Genomic DNA, 27,491 nt, shown 5'->3' with positions numbered 1-27,491 from the left:
CACTGTGGAGAAATGTTCTTCACACAGGATATAATGGGCTCACATTTCAGCAGAATTAAGAATATTTTTGGGCCATTCCCTTAAAGTGGAACTAAACGCAAAATCAACTTCTTGATGTGAAAGAGAGGCGCAAAAAAAATATAGAGATGCATCAAGCTCATAGTATAGCGCCATCTACTGCTGAGGAGGACTTGGTCAATGTCAGATGTATCTGTGGCTGTTATCGGCTGCCTCTACAAGTACCGAAAAATGAGGCTGGTACCGATGCGATACTTTGCTTTCTTACGATATTTTAAACACATTTAAAATTTGAAATTTTCGAAAAGTCATCACTGTTTTGAAGGTGTAAGGATAAATAAATGACCCAAATATCTCAAATGTATTCCGTCTGACCGCTTGAAATTAAACATATTTATTTAAACATACACTGCGTCTTTTACGCCGTGAGAAAAAAACGGAAATACAAGAGCATGAATAAATGCGGGCTTAACAGTAAATCAAAACATTTAGACACTAGGAAATAAAACTCTATCCACATTGATTTTTCTCCATTGACACTCAAAACAGATAAGCAATGCTTTTCTCATCAAAGCGACTCAAAGCTGAAACACATGTGGCATTTTCCAGCTTCCACCGTGGAATAACTAACAGAGAGAGAAGTGCTGCTGAAAGCAGAGACGAGCGAGCAGGTGGGCTTTTTTTACTCTTGTCTTGTCACTATAGGACATGGCACTATGACAAAATTCTGTCTTCCAACCTAAATGACACAAGACTCTGAAGCTCCCCTATAATTAACCCTGGCTGCACTCCAGAACAGGTAGTGGAGGAGAGCCGGAGCAGTGACTGCCAGCTTGTCTGGCACTCGCCATCCATCCAACCCCCCCCAAAACCTGGAGATGATCCTACACGGGAGACACTTTGACACTCTCCACCGCGTACACGGAGGACTTAGGCAATCCGCCGCCAATAAACCCATCTGTGGAACTCATTATTGGATCGCCGCTAAACACTCAAGCATGAGCATGCACAATGAAACTAAGCTATGGAGATATTCTGAAATGCTGATACTGGCTCGTTTGACTTTTTTTTGCCTTTTACTCCAAACTGGCAAAACGAAATATTGTACAGCACTAAAGACTTTCCTTTTTGTTAGCATGACAGCTAACTCCCACGGTATTGGGATGAGCGATAACTTTCCAGGTACGATCATCTCAGTCATTGTTGGCTAAAGAGAATCCTTAAGCCTCTGGGTTGTTTGCAGTTTGACCAGGTGCTTGGCACATGTAAACTACGCGTCGGTCTGCCAAGAAGTGTTGGCTAGCGCACAAGACTGCATACATCTTCTCTTGCACTCTGCTCACAAAATGTGCTTGTCAACAAGCCGCATTCCCCGTTCGAATACAAAACTGTGGATGTCAAGGAGATCTCGTGTAGCGTGTCACCGGTACTTGCGAAGATAAATCTATATTTGTTCGTGCAACCGTATAGATAAAAAATAAACGAAACCAGGAAGCCCGATGTTGTGTTTATTTTTAAGGTTGCCCCGGGATGTGTTTGAACTTCCTTACAAGAAGACGCATTAATTAATATTTCAATGCAAATTAAAAGTTGGAGAAGAGCCGAGCTTTTTTTTTTTTTATGCCTCTCCGAGTTTTGTTGAACGTAGTTTTGACGACTCGAACGTCAAGCACCAATACTAATGATTAGCTTTTGTGCTGAGCTGGCTATATTTCAGTTTTTCTTCTTCTTGTCATTGCCCCCCCATGGCCCCCTCAGTGAAAAAAAATAACCTAGCTCCGCCAGTGGCTTCAAACCAATTGTTATTGAAGAGATTTTTCATAAAGTAAACCGCTACATATGCAAATGAGAAAAAATAATATCATTATGTACGTTGCTCATTTGGTGATTATTAACTGTGAAAAATTTACTTAATGCAAAATCAGTATGTTGCAACTAGGAGTTTCATCTAATCTAATTCCCCTTATTTAGAATGTACTTTTTAAATTAAGTGCAAATTGTTTTGGTTTTTTTTTCTCTCCCCAATTTGTGCAATAGCTGACTAAACCTGAGTTGCTGTTAAAGGTCAAATAATATCGAAATGTACAAAAGAGTAGAACCGGGTGGCCATGTGCGAATCAGCTGGGCACAAAATATCCTTCTGTTGCTTCTGTCACCTCTTGGTACCTTCACGCTTTGTGCATATATCAGGGAGGGGAGGGGGGGAGCAGGGGCAGAGGAGCCGGGATAAATTAGCCAAACCACTTAGGTGATTTCTACTAAAATTAGCAGTGCTGCCTGTGGGCTCCATCAATTCTGAACTTGCTCAAACTCTGACAAGCACGGGGGAACTTTTTCCCCCCGGCCCAACAATCTAGGAGCCCCGTCTGTCTGCTTCGCTCCCCTTCTTCCTTGCACCGTATCCGCCCGCCGCTCTTGCTTCCAATTAAAGCTCTACACTACTCTACATGATCAGTACACGCCAAGGAATTATATTCCTTTCATTCCATGTAAAATAGTAGCTGTAAAAAGAAAAGGTTTGCAATTTTTTTACACGCCATTCATTCCAAATGTTGCCCTTTAAAAAATACAGCGAAAATAGCAAATGCCCTATATAATGTTGCTGACATACTGTTTGTGAAACATTTATTTACACTCCGGGCTTTGGGCTTCCCCACTTGGCTGACTAGTCAGTCGACCTCAACTGACAGGTGGCCACCCTCAAGTTAGATGTTAGCAGAGCATGTTGCTTTGGGTGGCCACAAACCGACTCTTCCTGTGCAATATCATGACTTCAGCATTTTACGATTGAAGGTTTGGAAATAGAAGTGGAGAAGAAAGTGTGTAAACATTATTTTTGAATAGAAATCTTAAAAAGAAAAAAAAGCATAAACATGAGATAGATGATCAGCAGCATAGCAGGCAGATGGAAATGATTTATAAGAGGAAATGACCAAGCATGCAAGCCCATTTCTTGAATCCTTTAATGAAGACAATATGAGGTCCGCAAATGCTGCTGCGCAACCACTGTGACTTGCTTACACACACAAACAGAACAAAAGTGGCTGATTTTTATTTATCTATTTATTTATTTTTTAATTTTTTTTAATTTAATTTTACGTATTTATTTATTTATTTATTTATTTCCCTAAAATGGCAAATTTTGAATCATGACTTTGGGACATTACCTTTTCCCTCAACAGACATTTTTCTAAAGTGTCTAATTAACGGGAATAGCCTTCCAATTAAAATGTCACAAGTCCGAAAAAGAAAATCATGAGATAAAATTGCCAGTCACAGCACGCCGGTAATGTTTCCTGACAAATACTAAAATGAACGCAGCCCCATTGTTTGTAAATTAGTCGCTTTATTTGTATTATATGTCAATTCCTGACCAGCCTGAGAGTGGAGTTTATTTGGACCCGACTGATCCTCTGTTTGATGACAGTGTGGAGCTTAGAGAATCTTAGACAAAGAGGTCAGATCAAATTAAAACCATTTGATCACACCGCTGCACAACAACTCAGCCAGCTGTTTTTTTTTTTTTTTTTCTTTCCCCCCACCTCGCTCGCTATTACGCAACTACGAACATCTGTTACTTCACCGGCGACATGATGTGCAGCCTAACAAAACACTTAAAGCAGATTTTTTTTTTGGGGAAGTGGAATCCAATCTTGGAAGCATTGACGTTGTTCAAATGGATGATCTCCCAAGTGGTTCAATAAAAAAAAAAAAACGTGAATTAATTTGGGTGTCGAGAATTGTCCAAATGTATGCAATGTTCTCTTTTGGGAAGGTCTAGCCGGGACATTTTTCAGGGAATTAGATCTCATTCTTTATTGGGCTCCTGCGCCGCCATTGTTTTTAATTGACAAGGTGCTCCATATCAAATTCACCATTTTGCCCTCTGGCCTACTTTCCAGTTAGGGGAAGCGGAAAGTTTTTTAAAAGGAGATTTTCAAGGGCAAGTCCAACTTGTGAAGCGACTGAAGAGTGTGGCGAGGATTAAAAAAAATTGCTCCTGCTGGGATGAACAGAGCAAGCGGCAGAGGTTAAGGGCGCCAATCATCGGGTCAATCAAGAAAGTAAAGGCTTTAACATTGTTGGGCGTTTTTAGCTACAATATGGTATTAAAATAAGGAAAATGGTGACTACCTGGAGTCAACCAGCTAAAGAATGCTCGATGAATTTTTTCTACTCTCATTAAAATATTTTTATAAACCAGATCATATATCCTCTCAAATTGATTTGGGATAAATATGCAGTAAAAAGAGAATATGAGAATCGGGGCTGAGTCGTTGCTAGAGTCATGGCAGTTGGTTGTTTGTTTTGAAATGCACAAGGAATATAAACCCAGTTGGGTTCAGAGGTCAGCAAACTCATGGAAGTTGAAAGCAAAACATGCTGCGTCAGCATTTAGATGTTATGCTGCATGCAAATGACAAAAGCAGTTTTCTTCTAGACTCCATTTTCCCCCAAATCAGGTTATTTTTTTCTTTACTTTGCTTTGAAAGGTCTTTTTGAAATGTTAAATTATTTTGCCTTTCAATGTTGTTTTGTAGCTACTTATCTTGTGTATGAAATGCACAAGATAAATAAAGCTGCCTTGCCTTGAGCGCTGTTGATGTGCCCTTGAGCCCTACGCACACTAAACTATGGACACGCAATCACCCGTCGAGCATGAGATTTTATTATTTCGAGCATGAAAGAATGCATTTTTATAAAACACCTCCAAAAAAAATAGTTATTAGTAAATAATCCGCAAGAGAAACAAATGACAGACGTTTCAGCCCCCTGGCGTAGCACCACGCGGGCAGGAGAGTAAAGGCGGGCAAGCCTGCTCAACGAATGCCCGGCCAAGTTGAGCTGGAGGGAAGTAAAAAGACCCGCTCCCTCAAACGGGCCCGCCGACTTTCAAAGAAGCAGCCATTAGTGGGAGCTCATCAAGCACCGTCGGGGGCCCGCCCGTTCCCCGAGCTACGATTCCGACGAGCGAGATGAGCCCCGGACCCAGTGGTGTTTCCGAAAGGAGAGCGGCCCGACGAGCAATTCCCAGCCCAACTGTCATTGTTGGCGCTCAATCCAAAGCCTTGAAGCGCATAATCTGTGCTCACATTGAGCACTCAGGTTCTCTCTCTCGCCTACTATTGTGGTGTCTCGCGACGTTCCTTCCATTGTCGAGCTAAAAAAAAAGGATCTGCATCTTGAACCGATTGTCGACACATGCTCTGTCTTAATAGATGATAAATTCCTTGCGTATTTAGACACAAGTCATTTGTTAGACCAGAACTGAAATCCAGTTTTTGTTGAGTTAGCTGACAGCCATTTTTTTTACTCATTTTTGATTGCAGAATCCAGAATTGATCCAAATTTGTCTTAATCATGTCAGGTTTTTGATTTACGGAATTACAATTTTCTTTAGAAAATATAAAATAAATATGTAGATAAGATACAAGCTTTGAAAACTGCCTGAAATTAAAAACTTTCAACAGTATGGCGGTTACAAGGTTAAGGGAAAGGCCAGTAGTAGCCATCTTAAATCTATGCTAGCTTTCAATTTGCAGATGTTGATAGGACTGAATTACAACTGCACAAGTTAGATAAGTCAAAATTCTTAAAATTAAGCTGCACAACATAAAGTGAAATGTCACCAGATCAGCACAGAAGCTAATTGTAGCGCTAACTGTTAGCGATCCAAATTCTTAAAACCAACAGTTCCTGCTTTCACAACATCTCCCCGACACTTTCCAGCCACTGTTCCTCAGAGGATCCAAAACAACATATCTCACTTAAAGCCTGACCAAAAAAAAAAAGTACATTTGGTAAACCCAAACAACCGTGGGAAACAAGTGAGCACGCTGACTTGTAAAGCAATCGTTCCATTAATCTGGGCAAAGCCAGCGGGGTCCGAGATGGCGCTGCGGAGGCCCCACGTGCGGCGGCCATGGCTTCCCATGACAGAGCGATAATGTCACGGCGGTCCAGGTGAGCGAAAAACGGCAGCCCGCTTGACGCTCAGTCGGCCGCTTTAATTGGCTAAAACAAAGTCATTTGAGAGCAGTATGAAGGGCGCGAGGGGGTAAATGACGGGACAGAAGGTCACCGCTTCTCTTTTACTCCTCTGCGCCACATCCAGCGACACCCCCAGCATGTGCTACGGTTAATACGGAGATCTATTATGCACCAGCCTTTCGCCATCTGCTCACACACGGACTGAGCACGGCCAACCTTGTTATTGAATAACAAAGACGGAATTTGTTCTCTCGCGCGACACGGCTATCTACGGCTAGCGTGTTTTCAATCATGTGGATCATAAGACACTCAAGAGTGATGGAAAATGATGTAACGGGCCAAATTGTCCGTAACTGCGACGGGGAGAGGGAATTCTCATTTGTTGTGACCTGTGCGTGACCGGCGACAAGTCTGAGGGTGTCGCTCGGGATACAAATGGAGGAGAGCTAATTATTAGGAACAGCGGTCGGTATGATACGGTTTTACATCACGCCAAACCAATTCAAGCAAGGTTGTCTTCAAAAAACACAAAAGATTTGATTTTGTTGTTAACTATATGATGATATTATGCACATTGGGGGCAAAATGGGCTGTTGAAGTTACTCGTCATCGTCTCCAGATATCATTTTAAGTATAGTATACACGCCGTTAAAAAATATATAACTGGATCCAAAGGATTTCATTTGGTGCAACCTCTTGACAAAATAAAATGGAATATATTTGGCTGAAACAGGGGAATTTATTTATTTATTTTTTTAATTTAATTTATTTATTTATGTATGTATTTATTTATTTGAGTGATGCTCAAATACCACTGATTAAATAAAATCTGCAAATTAAGTGTCAATAAAAAAAAAAAAAACAGGCCAAGACCATAATAAGAGGACTGTTGACACAGTTTTCCAATAGCAAGACAACATTTCATTACCGCTTGCTAACTGTGCGTAGTGTGGCATGTGTTCAAGCGTGTTCGGTTTGTCTTCATCTGAGTGCACCTGTGTTAAACACCCCCCCCCCCCATAGTGCCGAGAGGGCTCACTCCGATGCCACGGGGGGGTTATCGGGATGATCTCGGAATATGGCCCTGGAAAAATTTGCATTGAGTGAGGGAACGCTTCGCCTCCTCAGTTCATCCATGTTGTTTGCAACCCCCTACAGGAGGAATTGCGCCCTATCAGTCTGGCCGGGGAAAACGCCATCAATCTCTCCTGTCCACCTTCCCCGGCTCGGAATCAAATCAGCTCGGGGGTAACACGTCGGCGTTGATGATGACATGTAGACGACGAGATAGCCATCTCGTAAATGTTGCTGTGTTTTCTGAAGCGTCGAGTCTTTATCTTTCGACACGCTCAAGTCATGTCGGTTACCTCGTGGCCTAAAAGGGTACGATGTCAAAGACTATCGGTTGAAAATCGAACTGGAATCGTCAGATTGTGCTGATTACAAAACAAATAGAGAAACATAACGAGATCTTTGATCATCACTGAAAATCAAATCAATCGGCTATTTTCAGAATCGATTCATCAACTGCAGCAGTTCAAATTGTCCAAATCCAGTCTCTCATTTGTAACTATTCTCAGATTTTTAAAATCCTCCATGAAAGCAGACTGATCATCTTTGTGGTTTATTTGTCTTAAAAACAGACATCTGTTTTCACTTTTGGAAAACAATGACCAAGATTTTTTTGGCGCATTTTCTGACTTGTTACAGACCACCCGAGTAACCGAATCAATTTATGTGACGGAGCATCGCAAGAATCACCATTGATCACTTTTTACGCAATCGTGTTGCAGACTTCACAGCCTGAGACTTCATCGAGGAATAAAACCAAAGTTTTCTTCTTGAATCACCTTTTTTTCCACAATTTTGTCAATGTTACAATTTCACAATCCTACGCTTGATAAGAACAACGTCTGCGAGATACGGCGCCGTCTCTCTTGTGTGCCTATTTCTGTCTGTCACGTAAAAATAGGCTTTTAACAACCCCCGCGCGCAGTTAATTATTGCCTCTTAAATACGGCATTAGTCAGATAAAGCTGCAAATAGTGATTGATCAGATGAAGGATATTTGTCAGCGAGAGGGAGCGGGGACGGTGACTCTTTCTTTCAATCACTGTCAGAAAGCAGCATGGCGACTCGGCGGAGTGCCGTGGCGCTGCCGTACCGCCGGCTGGGTGGGCCTCCGAACACGATCAATCGGCGAGCTCACTACAAATAATCACGTGACTTATTTGTATTCAAAGCTGCTTTCTAAAAGTGACAAAAGGTTTTTGTTTTTGAAGGCAATTGTACAACAAGCGACCGGTTACGTTCATGATTGTCTTAGTTCCCCAAAAAAAGGGATTGATTTTGAAAAACTATTTTCAATTCTGTGATTTTTTTTTTCCCCTGAGCCTCAATATTGCAATTGCGACTGAATATGCTGTTATTTTTTCGCAAGCAAAAAATAAATATGTATTAAAAGTCAAATAAATAGCCAAATAATTGTTTTGGTCTTATAAGTTGGGCGTATGTTATGCTAATAATTGGAGTTACTTATGTGCTCAGTCTAATTAATTAAATTAGATATATAACTAATAAAAATTTGATTTTAGTGCATTATTAATATAATTAAATATATAATTAAAATTTGATTTTACTGCATTTTAATGTGAATTTGAATTCAAGCTCAGCCCTACAGACTATAACACAATATTATTGATTTCATATGAAATGTTAAATTATGAAACAAAATCTCTTTTCCTAAAAATGAATAATTAATAATCCATCAATCTTGTTTAATCAGACTTCCGCACACAGGATTAACAGTTGATTATTGCCATTGTTTAACTCACCACATAAGTCAGTTCTGTGCTGCAGATAAAAAAAAAAAAAAAAAGTGACCAAACTCACCAGATTTTAATCAAAGCTGAAAATAGTAACTGATTGTAATCGGCACTCAAAAGTCACCAGGGGTGTTTGAAGAGCCCGTCAAGCCTGCGAGTGGAGCTAATTCGATTAAGTGGCGCCAGTACCTGGAGGGGACGGATCCATATCGCTTCCCTTTTTTATTTATGAGATTAAGTCGCGCCTGTTATTCCAATATAAGACATCAAGCCAAGAGAAACGACACTGATTTTCAAGTTGCTTTATCTCCCAAAGTTTTTTTTTTTTTTTTGTTTATTGTGGGTGATTAACAAAGTTTGCTCATTAATAGCATCAAATTGACTGTATAGAAAATGACAATGGTGAGCTCAATTTGGCTGCAATAAAATTCAGTCATGCAGACACAAACGAAGAATAGCATCTCAGTAAGACGCTGTCATATTTAGATCATGAAAACATGCCTGTGAGTATTGTGGTAATATCTGTCCACATGTGCTGCTCCACCTTTTGTGCTCAAATATGCGTAAAGTGTCATAAAATTGCTAAATGTTAGCTCGTCAATGACATTTTCCTATATGTGTTAGCATTAAGCTAGCAGGGCAAAGTTGTTTTGTTTACAGTCTATTATATTTACATTGCCAGCAAACTTGGCAAATTGCTTCTGATTGTGAACTGATTTCATCGACACCATACAGTGCAAGTGTTAAGTGTGCGCAAACAAAATATGAATGACGGCTTGTATCTTTACAAAAGGGCCTCATGGTATGGTGTTGAGTGTTTTACAGCCTCCGTGAGCATGGTAAAGTTTCTGCGGTTTGACTCACGATGGCGCCGAGTCCACATGACACACATGACATGATGCAGAACATGTGTGCGCGACCACACGATGGCTAGATAGCGCTCGCCACGCGTCCCGAGCGAGCGCCGGCATTTGGAGCTTGACAAGCTACATGCTAGGGAGGCTTGAAGATATGAAAGATCTCTCCCGGCACTTTTTTTTTTTTTTTTTTTTTAATTCACAGCAGGGAGAGGCCCATGTTGTGTCAGAGGGATGCGGAGCAACACCGAGCCAACCAGAACCCGGGTCACAGTGTACCACATTAAATTTAGACGCCTTTAACATAATCCAATAATGCATCTGGAGTATTTCCGGTCATTACTATTCAGACTTTTTTTTTTTTCTTCTCCCCCCATCATCTTCTATAAAATGGGCCATAGATCTGAGCTGTCATTCACCACTGGAGAATTGGCATCAAATCTGGTGACTATCAGCAGTCAAATGTTGCTCGCCAGCCCCAGTTTGAAACCGCTGGTGGTTCAAACTCCAAAATAAACTGGCCCACATTACCACAACTTTTGGTGTAGAGTAAGTTTGATGAGCAACTTTGACGAAAGTTTTAATGGCAGCGCACCTAATGTTAGCGATCGAATCGTTTTCTTCTACAATTGCAAAATAAAAGGTTTCACCTGAGTCAGATTTTTCAAAATCTGGTTAAGGGTCAGAAACATTTAGTTCAATCCATCAAGGCTTTTATTCCCAATTTAACAAAGCCAATAATTGCAAGGCCACTTGAAAATAGTTGTACGCGTGGGTCATTAATTTGTCATTTCCTGCCTGGCGTTTCCTGCGCCGTGTAAACGTCTCGCAACATGTCAGCCTAAATTAAATCTGACACCTACAACACTTAAATAAAGTGGCCGTGCTGATTAAAAGCATATGGAGTCGTGGAAGTCACATTATGGATTTTAGAATTGACCTTTGAAGAGAGTGGCTGGGATTTGTGAACTGGCTTTTCTTTAGAGAGAGAGAGAAAAAAAAAGAAATAAAAGTTTGAAAGACAGAATTTGTGTGGCTGCTACATGTGGGACTGTTGTAAATGTAAAAAAAAAAATTAATAATCTAATTGTGCATTATTTTAGCGTATAACCTAGAAGACCAAAATATTTATGGAAATAAAATCTTATTGTAATACAGATGAATTTATTGCTTATTTTTGTTGATCACTATGAAAAAAAATTACATTTAATTTCAATATGAGGACAAAATGATAAAATTTGTAGTCCTGCAGATTTGTAATTTGACATGTTTATGTTCTCAGGCAGTAATTTAGTGCAGCATGAGAAAAAGGAGGAGGGGCGTAATCCACACCAACAAAACAACAATTTGACCTTTAAAAAAAAAAAAAAAAAAGCTCAACATCTAAAAGCTGTTTACAACACGTGTTTACACCAAGCCACCATTGAAAAGCTATGAAAATCGATCATTTTGATCAAGGCGATGGTCTGTTTCATTAAGGATGCAGAAGATAATAAACCATGCGGTTGTGGGAAAAGAAGCGTGTGGGAGCTGAGGCGCAGTCAGTCATTCGTGAAACATAATCAGGCAACTAAAATTGACCAAAACAACATCCTGTATCCAAAATAGCTTTTTTAATGATCCAATTTGCTCTGTATAATCACGTGGTTTAACATGCAAGAGCTCAATTCTGATGTGACAATGTGTTTTTTCATTGTTAGAAAGTATTAGCACATTTTGAATAATATAAACAATATTGGGGGGGGGGGGTGCAGGATTTGTTTTAAGTCAGGGGTGTCAAATTTATTTTTGTCACGGGCCTCATCGTAGTCATAATATCGGCTAGACGAATAAAAACTTTAAATATTTTAAAACTATGAATGGCAATAAAAATTGCTAGCAATATTTCCATTTAAAATGAATGAAAACTATTTGTTATTTTAGTATTGACATAAGAATTTGATGCACAATTTGTTTTTGCGGGCCACATAAAATGATGTGACGGGCCGTATCTGGCCCCCGGGCCTTGAGTTTAACACCAGTGTTTTAAGGGATCATCCAAAAATCAAATAATTAAGCTTCACCCTGTCAAGATTTTTGAATACGATCAGCGATTAGAAAGTTCAGTAAAATATGATAACCGATGGACCAATCGCTCCAATACAACAACTTTTTTTATTTACTGTACTTTTTTATTTACTGTACAGTCCACTCAGCGGTCCAACATTTTCCAAACACTTGTTTATATTCACATTATATATTCATTTCCATACAGTATGCTCGCTAACAATGTGTTTATTTGTTATAGAACAGCACGGCATCAAACAAACAAGTTTCAATCGAGTTTAAATCCAGCATTAAATTCTGTATGCAGTCCTATTAAAAATGAGAAAAGCCATGCAAATTAATCTTAAAACTTCACGAATGCAAAATAGCAGCCAAATCTAAATTTGTGTCTTCAAACAGATGCAGGAAGAGAGAACAGAGCGCGCCGAGCACATTTCATTCTGATGTCACATCCTTCTTAGATAAGCACTCCTCCGCTCAAATGCAAATTGACCTTTGAAATCCATAAGACGAGAATACCTTATTTTCCCTCCACAGGAGCCGTGCCAAAGTCTAAACTGGGACCAGATGTCAGTGCCCACACAGCGAGCGGAGAAAAACGCATTTTGTCAGGTGAGCTCACAGATGTGAGCTGGACTGTTTCAAAAAAGTAACAAGTGCGCGATACATCAAATGTGATATCGTTTCTTACACGGGAGGAATGAAATTCTATATTGACGCTATAGACAGATGCCGACACCTGAATCATTTTCTGGCGGGAACTCAGTGAATTTGAGAAGTGAAGCGCTTGTTCGGTTAAGTGGTGTGAAAGCTCCAAGGCGTCTCAGAGCTCTCGGTAAAGAGAGAAAAAATTAATTTATTTGAAAAATATTTTTTGCTTGGCTGCACAGCGTCCGCTGAGAAGCGAGGACAACAAAATAAATGCTGCCACCACGAGAGCTGAGAGCTCTCATTTCACAGTCCAAAAATAAAACTACTGGATGAAAAGTCTGGCAATGTTAACAGGAGCTGATTTTATTTTCAATCAGCCGCTAAGCTGTAACGTCAGGTTTGATTTGTTTTCCACAAGCAAATCACTTAACATTACCTGTAAAAACTTCGCAGACCTCTGAAATTAAGAATATGTCGAGGGACTTTCTGAATAAAATGATATCAATATTATTCTTGTAGTAGCTGACTGTAGAACGATTGTGTGACGATTATAAATATTAGGGATGTCCGATACCATTTTAGACAGACCGATACCATTACGAGTATTCACGCTAAAATTCCGTTCAACACAATAACTATGAGCAAAGCCTTTTCTTCCTCATGCAGTTTAACCAATATAGCGCCCACTAATGGCGAGGTGGACCTCATGTCACATTTTGTTTTGTCTTAGGTATCGGCAGCTGGTATACGCAGCCTCCACGATACTTTCAAGAAGTCCAGAATCAGCGTGATACCTGGTATGAGTACGCAGCCATTCCTAACAAATATCAAAATTAAAAAAATGACTATGTATAACCACAGCCTACACCACAAGAGCTCTGTTCAGCAACCACAACTTAACTTTTTAGAACACTTGGTGTATTCATAATAAAATTCCCTAATTTGTAAATTAAAGCATTCCGACAACCAAGGCAGAAAATGACACCCGATTGGGACCACGAGAAAGTCAACAGATCAACACTCCTGGCATAAATCAAGTATCGGTTCTTAGTATCGGTCCTTTCTAAATTTAAATTGTTTGAATTTGTACAACAGTCACAACGTTATAACTGCAAATGAACATTTCTTCAGCTTGACTGCTTCTCAACCCGAACGATGCTTCTTTTTCACACCAATACATGTTCTACTTTGTGTCTGCAAAGCTCCATTTAAGAGGCTATTGATTAGGTTCCAGTGACACAACAACAACAGATTGCCATTACAGCGATCAAATTTGCAGACAGCCACTTAAAGATCCTTTGAGATGTGCTGCGAATCAATCGGCCACTCTTTCCACGAAATCTTCAAGGCTGTGTAGCATTAAAAAAAAAAAAAACTTTTGATTGACCAGGATCCTCATTCAAGTGCTTTTTTGAGCCAAACAATCAATTCGAAAAATCTTTTGCAATGTATTTCACGTCATAGTTGTGATGCCAATTTTGAAATATAAAAAGTTGAGGGACTTTTCTCCTGTTATGTTCTAGCTAAACAGCAGAACGACGACTCATTGAAAGCAGGAGGGGTTAAACATGCGTCTGCTTTTTCTTTCTCCCTACTCAGCATTACATAACAGGCAAGAGGCGTTTCTTTTTCCCTGTCGTTCCTTCTCTTTCCCAGACACTATTTAATCGGGTGCATAAAATAGGGTGGTGGGGGGTGAATGTGGGTCAGCAGGTTAGGAGACTCTCTCCGTCAGACTCGTGAAGAGAAGGAGAAAGAAAAAAAAATCAATCAAAGCTTCCCAACTACCTGCTTTTGCCCCGCTATTACATAAGAGCAGTCAGCCGTGCCAAGCCACAAGTCACACACTTTTTCCCCCTCCCTTTTTTCGGTCCTGTGTAAATACAAGAGATTTTCTTTCGCCAAACATGAGCTCCAAAAGTGGCCGTAAAGTGGTGAGAAAAGGAAAATATCTGCGATTTCTGTGATGATTTCTAACCCTCAGCTTGTGCGCCGAGCTGTGTTTATGGCTAAACCTGTTACATAACCAGCTCACATTCCACATTCCCCATATCACACTCTAAATATACACGGCAGGAAGACCAGGGCGCGCGCGCCGTGTACACAAAACACCGCGGAATGAATTAATTGTTCTTCTGCACCACTTCGTTCTATTGTGTCAAAAAAAAAAATCTTTTTAACTTGGACGAGGCGAGGAATACAGAGGGGGTGTGGTTAAATTGTCTGCACAACACTGACAGATCCGAACGAGACAAATAATGCGCACGCTCTTTTTTTTCTTTTAAATGAAAGGCCCAATGTGAACGGGTTTCCATGCCGGTGCGTAAAAGACACCCAAATCCAGCTGCCGGTCGGTCGCCCCTTTATTACGCACAGTGAGATGTCATTTCAGTCACACGTTGAATCGCAACCCACGTCCACGCGAAGCTCGATCGATAAACGGCTCCACAGTTTACAAACTTTTGACACCCCGCTTGGCTCGCATTTACCGGGGCATAAAAATAATCAAAATATAACCGGTTAAACATGTGACTGATCGTGTCAGATCTGATTTGAGCTGTCATGAATGAACGCTGTTAACGCGCGACAAAGAAATAATAAACCGCTGCGCCCACTCGACTGAAAGCAGCTTCATGCTGATACACTGTGCAGTTATTTCACCGGAGCGATTTGATTTATTTGGAAGTTTCACGGCCACCCCCCAAAAACGCTCGTCACATTTCTCCACAGCCTCACTCACCTCTATTTGTGCTCGAGCAGGTTTGCCTTCGAACCGGGGCTGGATGGTCCGCTTTCCGGAGCGTCTCCAGGCTTACCGGGCTTTCCCTGACCGGGGTAGCCGGCTCCGAGGCGCTGTTGCCCGGGTCGCTCGCTGGATCAGGCGGGGACTCCATGTCGGATGTGGTGGTTCGCTGCCTCGCTGCGGCGTGCACTTCAAACTCTTCTCTCTGCTGTTTTTTTTCTTTCCTCCGCGCCACCAAGCCTCAGCGATGTAATTTGGAGTAGAAGTAACAAAATGAGAAATGCGAGCGTGTGTGGAGGTGGGTGTGCGGGTCTGATTGTCCACTGGCAGCGCTAGTGAGCGCTCCACTCATGCAAACTGAAAGGAGGAGGGGGGGGGGGAGATGTTGCCAATTGAAGGAGGAATACACAAGGCCTTGCAAGTAATCCACGCTAATGGAGCCGGTGCACGTTTACACGGTAATGGCACCTTTTTACTACCTTTACGCGTCACTGAACATCGTGAAGTGGTTGCCATTATGCCACCTATAGGGTAACTCCATGCTGCACTTGTGACAACTCCTCTGAGTGGCGCTAAATACTTCAAAAACACGCAGTAACTCATTTGAAACGCGTGTACTTTAGTTTACACGCAGTACACGCGGGTTTCTCCGTTAAGAGTGGCCGGAGAGCAGTTTGAGAGGAGACTTGACGTTTTTGAGACGGTGTCGTAAACGACTGCCGTCAAGCGTTGCCACGGCAACCAGCATGCTCTGCTTGGCGTGTTGCTACGGTTCAAACCGGCGTGCTGCCTCATGTGATCACTAAGCCCACACGCCCATTTAAACACGCACACGTGGACGGTGACATGGCCTCTGGGGATTGTTTGACCGTCCTTTTAAATTTGGACTTCATGGGAAAATAGAGTGCAGCTTTTCTAGAAGGACAGGACAACTTTGCTAGATCCTGCTGTGTAAGCTTTGAGCATTTCAGTGATTCGACTATTGATTGCCAAATGTGACTTGAGATTAATCAAGCAGAACATTCCACAAGTTTATTTTTTCTGTGCAAATGCTAATAGATATAATTTTGATCTAAAAAAATCTCAATGTACTCAATTTCCTGGTACTATTTCTAAAATTCTCATAATTGTGTCTTATATAGTTACTCGTTAATCTTAAAAACAATAAAACTGCAAAAATGTGTTAGACTTTAAAACCCGTTACTATAAATCTGCCAGATAAAAATAATTTCGTAATGGCCCTTCCGTTCTCCCTGAGCCAACCTCGTCCACAAAACTGACCAGATAATAATCTCTAAACAGGAAATTCCCCCTGCTCAAGCTATCACTTTTTGTTGTCCACCATTCAGAAAATCAAATCACACATGTGCAGGACCACCGCTAGCAACTGTTCAAAAACAACACGATGTGGTTGTCTGAATCCGTTTCTGAAGACCATATTTGAAAATACTCCATCATGCTTTCATGCACTCATGAATTCACCGATAACCTACGCAGCTCACAACACCATTTTTATACAAGATCCTATCAGACTGTTATTCTACTCATTGCATATCCAGTGATGAGCCAGACAGAGAAGGTTGCAGAAAATGAAAACGAGCACCGCGAGAGAGGATCTATAACTCATTGGCCTGTCAGATATGCTTCATGTTTCCACAGCAGCTTGTATTGCACACCAACAAGACTATTTTACGGTATAACTTTAGGAGCTGCGCTGCGGCAAGGGCCTACTTCTTGTCAGAGGGCCAGTGGGAAGCTTTGACTGCCAAGCAAGCAGGCCAAGTTTCTTTCCCTGTGCTTAACTTAAGCTCCTTCAAATTGCCTTGACCTTTTCACCCTGAACTATTTGACCGTGTGACCCCCCCCTGCACTTCTTACCTATTAAATCCACGAGAGAATATCACGAGCTCAGTTAAGTGATACAAAAATACCACTTTTTTATTTTTAGACCTTTTACCAGACATTCTGCCAGTCTCCTACCCAAAACAGATGTCTGTTGCAGTACCAAAACCGGCCTGTGGGAGGCAGCTCAGTTCCACAGGGCATTCAAACTACAGGAAGATTCAAAGAAGAAGAAAGATTTAACTGTAAACGTGTTTTTGGATTGATGAATTTAGTTCAAAATGGAGATTTATGAATCATGAGGTGAGTTCATTTTAAAATGTATGAATTAGACTTTGAACTAGTTCGCATAGACATTCACACACTCAAACATAACACGAACCAAAACGGCACAAGGACAAATTTTAATTTTTGAGAAAAAAAATGAATTATGCTGCTGTCATTTTGTTTAGAAAGAGGAAGGATGTGAAGTGAGCGGAGTAAGCTCTCCCGCCCGCATTTAAAAATGATTGATTAAGCTGACACCGGCTCTCGGGCGCAACACCACTCTATTTTTCTCCCTTATTATGTAAGGCTATATTTCAAATCAGGTTGTGCACTGGAGGAAGACACAAGAGACACAGCAGATAGAACACCCTTCAAATAAAAGTTTATCAGACAACAGCCAAGGAGACTGATGAGCTTCCATTTTAATCTTATCTGGCCAGTTTCAATAGAAGGAACAAAACATAGTTTTTGTCAACGGAGCCTTAGAATAAGTTTAGCGCGAATGTAAGATTTCTGTCAACATTAGCTAGTATTTAAAATAAAACAAAGTTAATTTAACGGAAGTAAAATTAGTCTTAATGTTTCATATTGTATTTCAAGACAGTGTTAGCTAGCTAATGTTGACATTAGCTGGTTTTGCTAACACAATCTTGAAATACAAAAAATGTATTTAAATCCACAAGTCCAAATTCAGGCAATTTATCTTTAATTGCTTGTCCTCAGAACAAATATATTCTTATTTTTTATTCAATGCAATATTAAAAAGATGCAACATTGTAAAATGAAATAGACCGCTGTGCTGGATTTACATTCGAAGTGAAGGCTTTTTTTTTTTTAGATGTATGCAAATGACTTCGACAAGGATGTGGTGACATAGCCTTACAAATCGGACATCAGTAGCCCGAACCCTGCGTAGACATGTCTCGGCAAGCAATTCTGAATCCCGCTGTGTAATGAAAGAGACATATTAATGATCTCTGACTTATTCATGTGTCGGAAATGAAGAGGCACACTCACATTTGGAAAAAGTTGACAGAATAAAGAGACAACGTTAGGGAAATGATTGTATTTATGATTTCAGTCTGACAGATGAACGTGTCGAGAGGGAGGCTGAGTGAAGTGTCGCTGGCAGTTCAAAGGGTTAAGCGTTGTGATGTATGGCGACATACTCCTTTCCTTGTGGGTGCAGACCTGCAATAGTCATTGCTGTCATTTGAAGGGCAACAATTGTAGATAATCATACATTTTGCATATCCATGTTAAAAAATGCTACGCAGTTGAATTTTTGGATGATTTTTGTGAGCTCTGATGCACTTTGTTGTTTTCCAACTCCCAGGCTTTGCTCTCAATAGCACCACCTAGCTGCGGTTTGATCACTTTGGATTGGACATTTAAAAATTCATTATATGCCCATATATGGAATTAAAAATTCATATATAAGTGATAATAAAAAAATATTTGCCTAACATGGCATATTTAATGTTTATTTATAATAGGGACATTTTGCAAGGGCATTCTGCTCTCATTATATGATGTTGTATTATTTTAATTGTATATCTGAACACAAAATTAGCTTCGCACTTAAGAGCTGATGTTTACATGAAGTGCAGATGACATTTAATCATTTTCATCCATCCCGGTTCCAAACGGGTGCTGTCATCCAAACCCCTCATGTAAAATAAAATGAAATAAGTCCAGATTAGCGTCCGAGGGAGGAATCGTTAGGCGGGGCTGGAATGGACTCATGATGGCGTGCGACTGGAGTTCTTATGACTTGAGAGCAGGATGATTTTCTGTGTTAAAAAGTGGGAGATGAAAAATGGCATGGTTATTGGTGCCTGACAGAAGTTAAGAGCTTTTCCCCGAGGCCTGATGTCTTCTTCCCCCTGCTGACCGCAAGGCAGCCTTCTGCTGCTGCTGCGGCAACATCCTCTCACCTTGCTAGCTCACTCACGTTTCCGCCCAACTCCGGCTTCACAAATTAGCGTTGAACAAAAGTTGAAGACGGGTGAGCAAAGAGGCAGGTGAATCGAGTGCAAGGTTGAGTTTTTTTTTTTTTTTTTGGTAGGTGTGTAATTAGTAGCGTTATTATCGCCTGGTTCTAAGACTTACCAGAGGATCCTATGTGGCACAAGTAGGTCCCACAGGAAGACATCAAAGCAGTGTCTGGGGATGGAGGATCTCTATTAGAGCTGGAGAGGTAGTGAGAAGGGGGGGAAAACAATCCCACATTCACAACACAATATTTCAGACGGAGCCAAAACTTTGTGAGACGCACGTCACTTGAGCTGGAATACAACTCTATTTCCATAATTACTCTAGTTTGGCCCTGCAGGTATTTAAATATTCATAAAGGTTTTCACGTTTGTCTCGACCAGGGGTGGCCGAATTTTTTCTTTTGAGGGTCGTCAACAGAAAAAAGGATGCATATAGATACTAAGCAAGAGATTAGTGTTGTTTTTCTAGTTATTTCTGGAATTTTTTTTTACTGTTAATGGTAAAATAAATAAGGATTTTGGGGTGGCCTCAACCCTGGATCCCTCTAGACTAGATGCGCACCTGGACAGCGACCAAATTGCATTTCCACATGGAAAACCAAAGCAAGAACTGTAGTACGCCGACCATCTTGAAAACAACGACTAAAAGACCAGAAATGTTCATAAATGACCGGTATTTTCATTTTCTTAGCTTAAGACTAAATTTAGTTGAAAGAAATTTCCAATCCCGAATCTGTCATGTTTTGTATTGGCTCTCATTAGCTGCTTCCATCCCTAAAATGAAATGTATATTTGCCTTCCTGATCTGTTATTGTTATCATCATCCTTTCAATGAGCATCCCATGCTTTTGTATCATCATCTCAACAAACACGAGTCGGACTGATCAGTCGTCCCGCTGCACGCCATGATGAAAACGAGACGGCGGTGCCTCTCTGATCCTCTCTCGCCAATCTGACGTCGCTGTGCGGTCTCTGATGTTGGGCGGCTACTAATTTAGCCTTTAGCTCCATGGTACGGTAAATCACAACACTCAGGAAGACAAATGTCAGAACACATGTTGCCAGACTGTCTTTTGAGCAGAAGATTCCTTTAATTGGGCGTGCAGGGACCGGGTCCAATCCCAAGCAGCCTCCTCTTCGCCTTCCTCCTTCTCTGGCTCGTTGCCGCTCTCGACGCGACTAACAAAAGGCAGGCGCAGATGAAAAAGGCAGCGCCAAGCCGTCCTTACTTTGTGCCATTATAGAACACACACACCAGGGGTAAAGAGGTATGATGCTGAACATCAAGGAGAGCTTTATATAACTCGCCCCGTTTCATGTTTATTTTACTTCTTCCGTTGATTGACACCGCTCGCTGTCATAACAACCGTTGCGACCGCCCGAAAGAATACAGCCGTAGCTTCCGGTTATATTTGTCTGACTTTAGGAAAATGTCTAAAGAATCAAAATTGCTCTCCAAAGTATGCTTGGTGTCATCTCATCATCAGTGTTATGATTTCCACCCTTCGCCTTTCCCTCACACACACATGCACACACTGAACTTCAGCAGAGGGAATAGAGATCATAAAGAATAGATATTCAAAGGCTCCAACACAAAAAGACTTTCCTCAAAGCCCTCTCTCTTGCACTCCGTCGCTCTTTCTCTCTCTCTCTCTCTCTCTCTCTCCGGAACCCGCTGGCTTCGGCGAAGCTTGAATTGTCCACACAGAGGAGTCGCAGGTCTCAAGTCAAAAGAAGTCATTTTTGTTCTCTTAAATAGCATTGTTCTCAATTTACATGTCATAAAGCTCGGAGCAACATGTTTTTTTTCATCCTTTCTTAGCATATTTGGATATGAATGCGCTTTAGCTAACACTCAAGTGCTCGAACCTCCTCGATGCCGTCACTCAAACAGCCCGATGTAACGTTATCGACGTTATAACTGGGACCCGCCGAAACTGTTTATATCTCGTATGTAAGAATGTCAGGAAAAGCCTACTAGAACAGCTCAACTTTGTTTAATCCGACTTTGATTAGTGGCAGTAGCGATTGGTTGTGATTGGTTAATTTTTAAACACAGGGTGTGCACACTTGTGCAACTACATTATCTCACCCCTCATTTTTTTCAGTTGAGTTGAACGGCTTAATGGTCACATGAAATGATTTCGCTGGGGTTTTAAAGACACAAAAACGTAACATTTGAACAGGGGTGTGTAGATTTTTTATATTTACCGCAAATGTATAATTGGTTAAACACCAAAGATCAGTGTTTGATAGTCACTTTGGTTTTTAAAGCAACAATGTCCAAAAGAGGAACCGATTTCACGAGAAGTACAAGCTTTCTTTTTTTTTTTTTAGAAAAGTGCAATGTCACCAGTTTATTTTTACTATGAGAGCTGCAGACAAGTTCAACAATTCAAACCGTGTCAACTATGACACGACCAAAAAAAAAAGCATTTGTTGCGTTTTAATAGGAACCCGCCCGCAGTTCCAAACTTATCCATAATATATGTCACATTGCAAACGACGGCAAATGCATCCGACCTATGACCCCAATCATCTGTGTTTGTTTAGGCCGAGCAGCGGGTAGCGTCGGGCCACTCCAATGAGCACAAGTGGCCAGACAAAGACAGTCTGGACTGTGTTCATCATGTCTGCATATTATCTGGCAGCGCTCCAGTGCACAGAAATTAATTCCCGTGGCTCTGTGCTCTTGCTAGTACATTACTCCAGCCACCAAGGCTGCACTAAATTTTAATTAACATGCCCTAAACTAATAAAAGTCTCCTTTATTGGCTGGGAAGCATTGACTTAGTGGAGTATATTCATTTTCAATACGTCACAAATATGTTAGGGAATTTGATCAGACTGTCCATTTTTCCTTCAATGTCCTGAATTTTGGATCTGGAATTTATGCTAACTAGCTAATTGTAGCTTGTAGATTTTTATTCTTGTTTTTTCAAAACAATGCCCTCTAGGGGTGTTAAGAGGAAAAAAAATGTGCAAATTCAATCAAAGCTGTCTTACGGTGTCCCAATCCTTTTGTCCAGCTTGCTTTTGCGATTAATGAGGGCGGGAAGAATCCCATTTTGATTATTTTTCCAAATGCTTCGACTCTACTAATGAATGCTAGCCAACTTTTTGAACTTGTTCCTTTTTCCAGAAAGTTTGAAAACTAAATGAGAGCAAAAGTAGCGACAAAAATCACAGCGAGGAAAAGAGTCAAACATTTGTTTTTGCTCCCTCCGGTTTCCCAAATCCCGAATTGTTCTCTGTTTGTCTTTTTCTTTTGTTTTTCCCTCCCCAGCCAGACCCCATAGTGAGAAGCAGGCACCTTTTTATTGATCAACGCAACATCCCAAATAAATGAGCGCGGAATGAGAGCTATGCTCCAGGGAGTTCAGAGGAGCCGGAGCCGCGTAGCTTCCCATCAATTTTAATCACCGCGCTAATGAAGAGGCTCCTTCTCTGTTGGATGTCCATAAGTCAGCCCGACCATGCCCTACCTCCCTCCCTCCCTCCCTCTACCTCCGTCAAATCACAGCCTACTTCTACCGCACGCTTCTAATGACCTTTTCAAAATAAACAATGTCGGCATTACAGTGCTTGAAAAATGGTTAGATATGAATAGAAAACTTAAGTGTTTTTCCACGTTGAAGAATGCGCATGAGGCGGAGATGGTTAATCAAGGCTCTCTTCTGTGTAATGTCTTTAATGTTTGGATTGATCACGCTCGCCGCTTTCGCTGTCTCCTTAAAAAAGTGATTAACGAGAAATAATTAAAGTTTTTGCTTCGGTAGAAGGTATTTTTGGATTAGGTATTTTCAATAGATGCTTACATGAAGAAGATTACAATGGTTTAGGTATTAAAAATTAGACGAGTTGTTTGGTGAGCTCATATTATTATTTTTTTTTTTAACCCTTCCAAAAAATTCCGAAAAATCTGGATCCAGATGATTTTATTTTGTGCAAATTTGAGTAAATTCAACAGGCCCTTTTTTTCAGTGGGTACTTACTTTAAAAACTTCAAGTTTAAAAACAAAACCCAATCCTCCCCTAAACGTATGTGCACATTTCACCTCATCCCGATTTAAATTTTTGAAATTATCGATCAATATTTTGGATTTCATGGAGGTTAAGCCTTTCGCTCCTTATAGTGAAAAAAAACCCATGTCTACTTTTTTTCTCGACGGTAAGAGTAAACCATAAAATCCAAAATCGTTCTAATATTTCCAGAACACCAAGTGGTCACAAGTAGAAATGTCAACATCAATTTGGATAACAACAATTGATTTGTATTTTCAAACATTAAGCTTTATCACGCTCACATTAAGTCCGTTAGCCTGTGCCTTAACATCTCCTCACACATGCTCATATTTCACTCGTGGTGACATCCAGAATCATTCTCCAGCATCTGCTCCTCTCACTGCAGGTGAAATAAAATTCATCACCTTCCCACCTGCGTTTGCATAAGCCTCTCAACGTGACGACACGTTGCTGTCGCACCGTTTGTCGGGAATCGATTAGGACATCTGAACGCTTGCTCGTGGGCCAAAACACCTTTCTGATCAAAAAATGTCAACAATGACTTTTTAAAATGGACAAAAAAAAAATAGCAGCACACAGCAAATAATTCCTGACATTTATTATGCACAAGATCAGTGTCGATTTTATTTGGTTGCATGTCATCTGCTTATTCAGAATGACTCCTCATGGTGGCGCTAGCATTGAAGCACATATGGCGTCATGGTAAATATCTTTGTGTTACACTGTACTTAGTGTCCATTGCAATTCGACAAAAAGTTCAAATAAGTCACTTGCAAAGACCTGCGGGTTTTTTTTCTCCTTTTTGTTCTTCCCCTTTTTTAATGCCAACATTGTGCCGCGCGATAAACAAAATTGAAGAACTGGAGGGATGGACTTCCGCCATTTTGAACAAGTCACAAGTCATGTCAAAAGAATGACATGAACCAAAAGCTCAACTTGATGACTGAAGATGAACACTCTGAAATTCCTTCTCATTTTTCTGCTTCAATTTGAAGGTGGGTGACTTTTGGATTCAGAAATTGTGTAACCTCCACTTTCACGGCTTTGACGCTCAGCTCAAGGAACATAACGGGAACAACAATGACTTGCGTGCATACATAGTATGGAGCCTGACTCGCAATTTGATGTAAATGCTTGTATGTGGCGAGAAAGAAATCAGATACAAAAAATCTGGTAATTATCAGTTTAATTGTGAAAATTACGTATATGAGAGAAAAATAATTGGGGTTTACTGATGATATAATCGCGTGACAGCATGTCCAAACTAAAAAGTATTGGATCTAAAATAGAGCCCTGGGGAACGCCACGATCCATAACTAGTGATCTAGGGGCGTGCAAACAGGGAGGCATAACATATCTTGTGGTTTCTCTGTGTGGTGTCTTGTAGTGGTTAGCGGCCAGCCCGAATCTATCTACGCTAGGGCCGGGGACAGGCTCTACCTGCTTTGCCGTTTGCCGTCCTGTTCTAGCGTAATTTGGTTGCACACTCGGACAACTGAAATGAATGGCGCAAGGTACTCGATGGTTTCAGTGCTACCCACGGCAGTGGCGATGACCATGGAAGGAAGTGAAGGCCCCAGCCTGACGGACCAATGCACGCTGCGCATTTTTGATGTGAAGAAGTGGAACGCTGGTTTATATAGATGCAAACAAGATGACCAGTTAAGAGACATTGAGCTGAGCGTGATGACAGGTGAGTCGCCTGATCCGACTTCGTCATCACATTGTCTCACTGGTCGCCTGCTTCGTTGCAGTGAAGCTGTTGTCTCCTCTGGACTCTGATCTAATGAGAGACCAAAACATGGTTCTGGAGTGTTCCCTCGAGTTTTGCTCCGATGGAGTTCTCCGCTGGATCGGCGAGCAAGGCAAGACGCTTTGCACTTCGAAGAACATATGTGTCTCCCGTCTCGAGGTGCTTCCTGTGTCCCGCGTGAGCAACTATACGTGCCAATTCGTGAAGGGAGGGACCGTCATGGTCGAAGCCCAGTACACGGCCGTATTCACGGAGGTGGACGCAGGAGGCCCCGAGGGCACCCAGCCGCCACGGGACCCTAAAATGCTCCTCATCAACATCATCAGGATAGGCGTCTCCCTCTTGATATTATACGTCATCCTTGTGGTTGTCATCCTCGTCAAAAGAAAGTCAAGAAGGGACGCAGACCAAGGTACAAACGTCTTCATACCCTCATGTGTATGAAGTCATGCATTCTGACGACTCATCGTCGCTAATGTTCCTTTTTATTTTTTTTACAGATCGACAGAGTTGAGCTTTGAGTCTAAATTTGCATTCTAAACGGGGCATCTACCCAGCGCCGCATTCTTAAGGCTTCTTCAATTCAGTCCAGAATATTCCATCCCAACTATTTTATGACAAGAACGAGGATCGCCCCCTGTTTGTCTCTTTGGACAAAAATTAAAGCTGATAAATGATTTTGAAAGTTAAGCTAGTTATTATCGATCAATCTAAGCAATCTCTGATGGAAAGTCACCTTGATATGATTCTGACTATCAATCATTTTGAGCGCGCTCTTCGTCATGGCTGGCAGTAACCATTAGCATCCCCGCGGCATTGTTTGGCCAAGACGACGGGGGCTGTTCCGCTGTGATTAACACAATGAAGAATCATATCCTCCTGTCCCGCGCTGTACTGTCTATTGTTTCCCATTTAGCTCGCTAATCTCCTCTGGATGCTCCGACTCTTCATTATAGCCATTCCGAAAGCGTCTCAAATGTCACTCTGAAAGCGTTTGTGCGCAAGCTAGCGCACTTGTGTGCGTTTGTGTCTTTAAGCCTTTTATTGCGAAAGAGATGTATCACAATAAGGAAATCTACCATGAATAATTAGCTAAGAGTGAGTCGATTGCTGAAGGTGTTTTTTTTTTTTTTTGCTTCCCCCTAGCTTTAGCTTCTCTTTTTTTGGGGCTTTTGTAAACAGCATAGTGAATGTAGAAAAGACGATTGAATTAAAAGTTTCCTTACAGTTAGCCAGTACAATTGTCCTCGTAGATTATTTTATGATTTAAAACTTCCAGGTAATTCAGAGTTCAAGTGGTGTACAAAGATACATCATTTAAAGAAAAAAAGAATCATATTAAAATATTAGCATGAAAACAAAATTGGATAGCATGGATTCATCCTGTTTCAAAAAACACCATTATGCCGCCACTCGAGATTTTTCTGGTTCCTTCCCAACAAATGCAGAGAAGAAAGTTGCTCAACACCTGGTCTGAGATCAGGGAGCATCACATCGTTGCCCTCTGGTCTCTCACCGAGTGCATTTGGAAGCCAAAGCGCGGGCCTCCTAAAGGTTCTGTGCGGTTGGGAGACATATGGCTTCGTCTGGTGTTACGTAACCCTCAACCCTCACCATCTGCCCGGAGGCCCAGGTGTGCCGAGCATGTCAGCCTCATCCCGCGGATCTAGCGCCGCAGGAGTTCTGTCATTCGTTGCTATTTAATAATTCCTTCCCTCGTTCCAATTACGGACGAAAAGAAGTCGTACGAATAAAAGCCTCCGGAAAAGCGTTAGCATTTGTTGACACGTGGGCCCAGCGCAGCGTGCAAGCTGGGAGTTACGGCAAAATAAATCATAAATCATCTCACCTCGGTGACAGCTAAAGGTCTTCTCGGAGTACACGTCCTCTGTGGCCAGTCTGACTTTCTGTGATCGGGTAGCAGGCATGCTAATACGAGCTCTAACGAGCTAGCGTGGAGCAGCCAGGCGTCATTAAGCAAGTGAGAAAGGGAAGAGGAAGGAAAACTCAAGTCCCCAAAGCATAACTTTGACCTTTGTATGAACATCACAGAGTTCAGCCCACAAAAAAAAAAAAATCTCTAGGCGCCCACGTGCCACCGAGGCTCTTCGCCACCCCCTGAGGTGATTTAGCCGGCAAATCATCTCGTCTCCTTGCCGTGGGTGGCTTCCCATCCCGGGCGTTGACAGCCTTGTAGTCAAAAGTGCAAAAGCTACAAAACCAACAAATATATTTACCTTTACAAATATTGTGCAGCCAGCTAGGTGATGGAGCCTTTGGTAAATATTGAGTGTTGGGGTGTCCCAGCAGCGTGGTCTGCAGATTTCTCCGCGCAGTACAAAGATGAGCTCCCACGACGACGCTAGGAGAGATGGCTGCTGTTTGATCACCCATCAGGTGTCAGCCATGTTTCGCCTGTTAAAAACACAGGAGAGGCTGCCGCTCTTGTTTGTGCCAAGCGCATCTCTTCAAAGA

At 41.4% G+C, this 27,491-nt stretch overlaps 2 protein-coding genes and 1 long non-coding RNA gene across 7 annotated transcripts in view; 1 reads left to right on the top strand and 2 right to left on the bottom strand.

Moving 5' to 3' along the window:
* Window positions 1–15,850, bottom strand: part of roraa (RAR-related orphan receptor A, paralog a) — a 143,977-nt gene extending 128,127 nt beyond the window's left edge. The window contains exon 1 of the mRNA XM_088377968.1: window positions 15,129–15,850. Within this exon, the coding sequence (XP_088234094.1) occupies window positions 15,129–15,282 (154 nt within the window). The 5' untranslated portion in view covers window positions 15,283–15,850. The remainder of the gene's footprint in view (window positions 1–15,128) is intronic.
* LOC148397029 (uncharacterized) overlaps window positions 1–26,379 on the top strand; it is a 37,835-nt gene extending 11,456 nt beyond the window's left edge. For 2 of the 5 annotated variants that reach the window (XM_088377972.1, XM_088377971.1), the window contains exons 3-7: window positions 12,275–12,349; window positions 13,119–13,185; window positions 24,651–24,956; window positions 25,018–25,428; window positions 25,517–26,379. In XM_088377972.1, coding sequence (XP_088234098.1) covers window positions 12,305–12,349; window positions 13,119–13,185; window positions 24,651–24,956; window positions 25,018–25,428; window positions 25,517–25,530 — 843 coding nt within the window. In that variant the 5' untranslated portion in view covers window positions 12,275–12,304 and the 3' untranslated portion in view covers window positions 25,531–26,379. Of the gene's footprint in view, window positions 1–12,274; window positions 12,350–13,118; window positions 13,186–15,199; window positions 15,590–17,079; window positions 17,277–24,121; window positions 24,259–24,650; window positions 24,957–25,017; window positions 25,429–25,516 lie in introns of those variants that run through there. The other 3 variants (XM_088377974.1, XM_088377975.1, XM_088377973.1) reach the window with 3 other exon arrangements.
* On the bottom strand, window positions 18,292–27,122 carry LOC148397028 (uncharacterized). Its single transcript, XR_015858946.1, has 3 exons — window positions 26,866–27,122; window positions 19,353–19,406; window positions 18,292–19,033 (listed from the first exon to the last, which is right to left on the bottom strand). It is a non-coding gene; the product is annotated as an uncharacterized LOC148397028 (long non-coding RNA).
* Window positions 27,123–27,491: the final 369 nt, after the last annotated feature.

Source organism: Syngnathus floridae, chromosome 6 (assembly GCF_059516105.1).
Source record: "Syngnathus floridae isolate MCC-2025c chromosome 6, RoL_Sflo_1.0, whole genome shotgun sequence".
Classification (NCBI taxonomy): Eukaryota; Metazoa; Chordata; class Actinopteri; order Syngnathiformes; family Syngnathidae; genus Syngnathus; species Syngnathus floridae.
The sequence above is the reverse complement of the archived record's forward strand: the minus strand, read 5'-3'. Positions and strand labels throughout refer to the sequence as shown.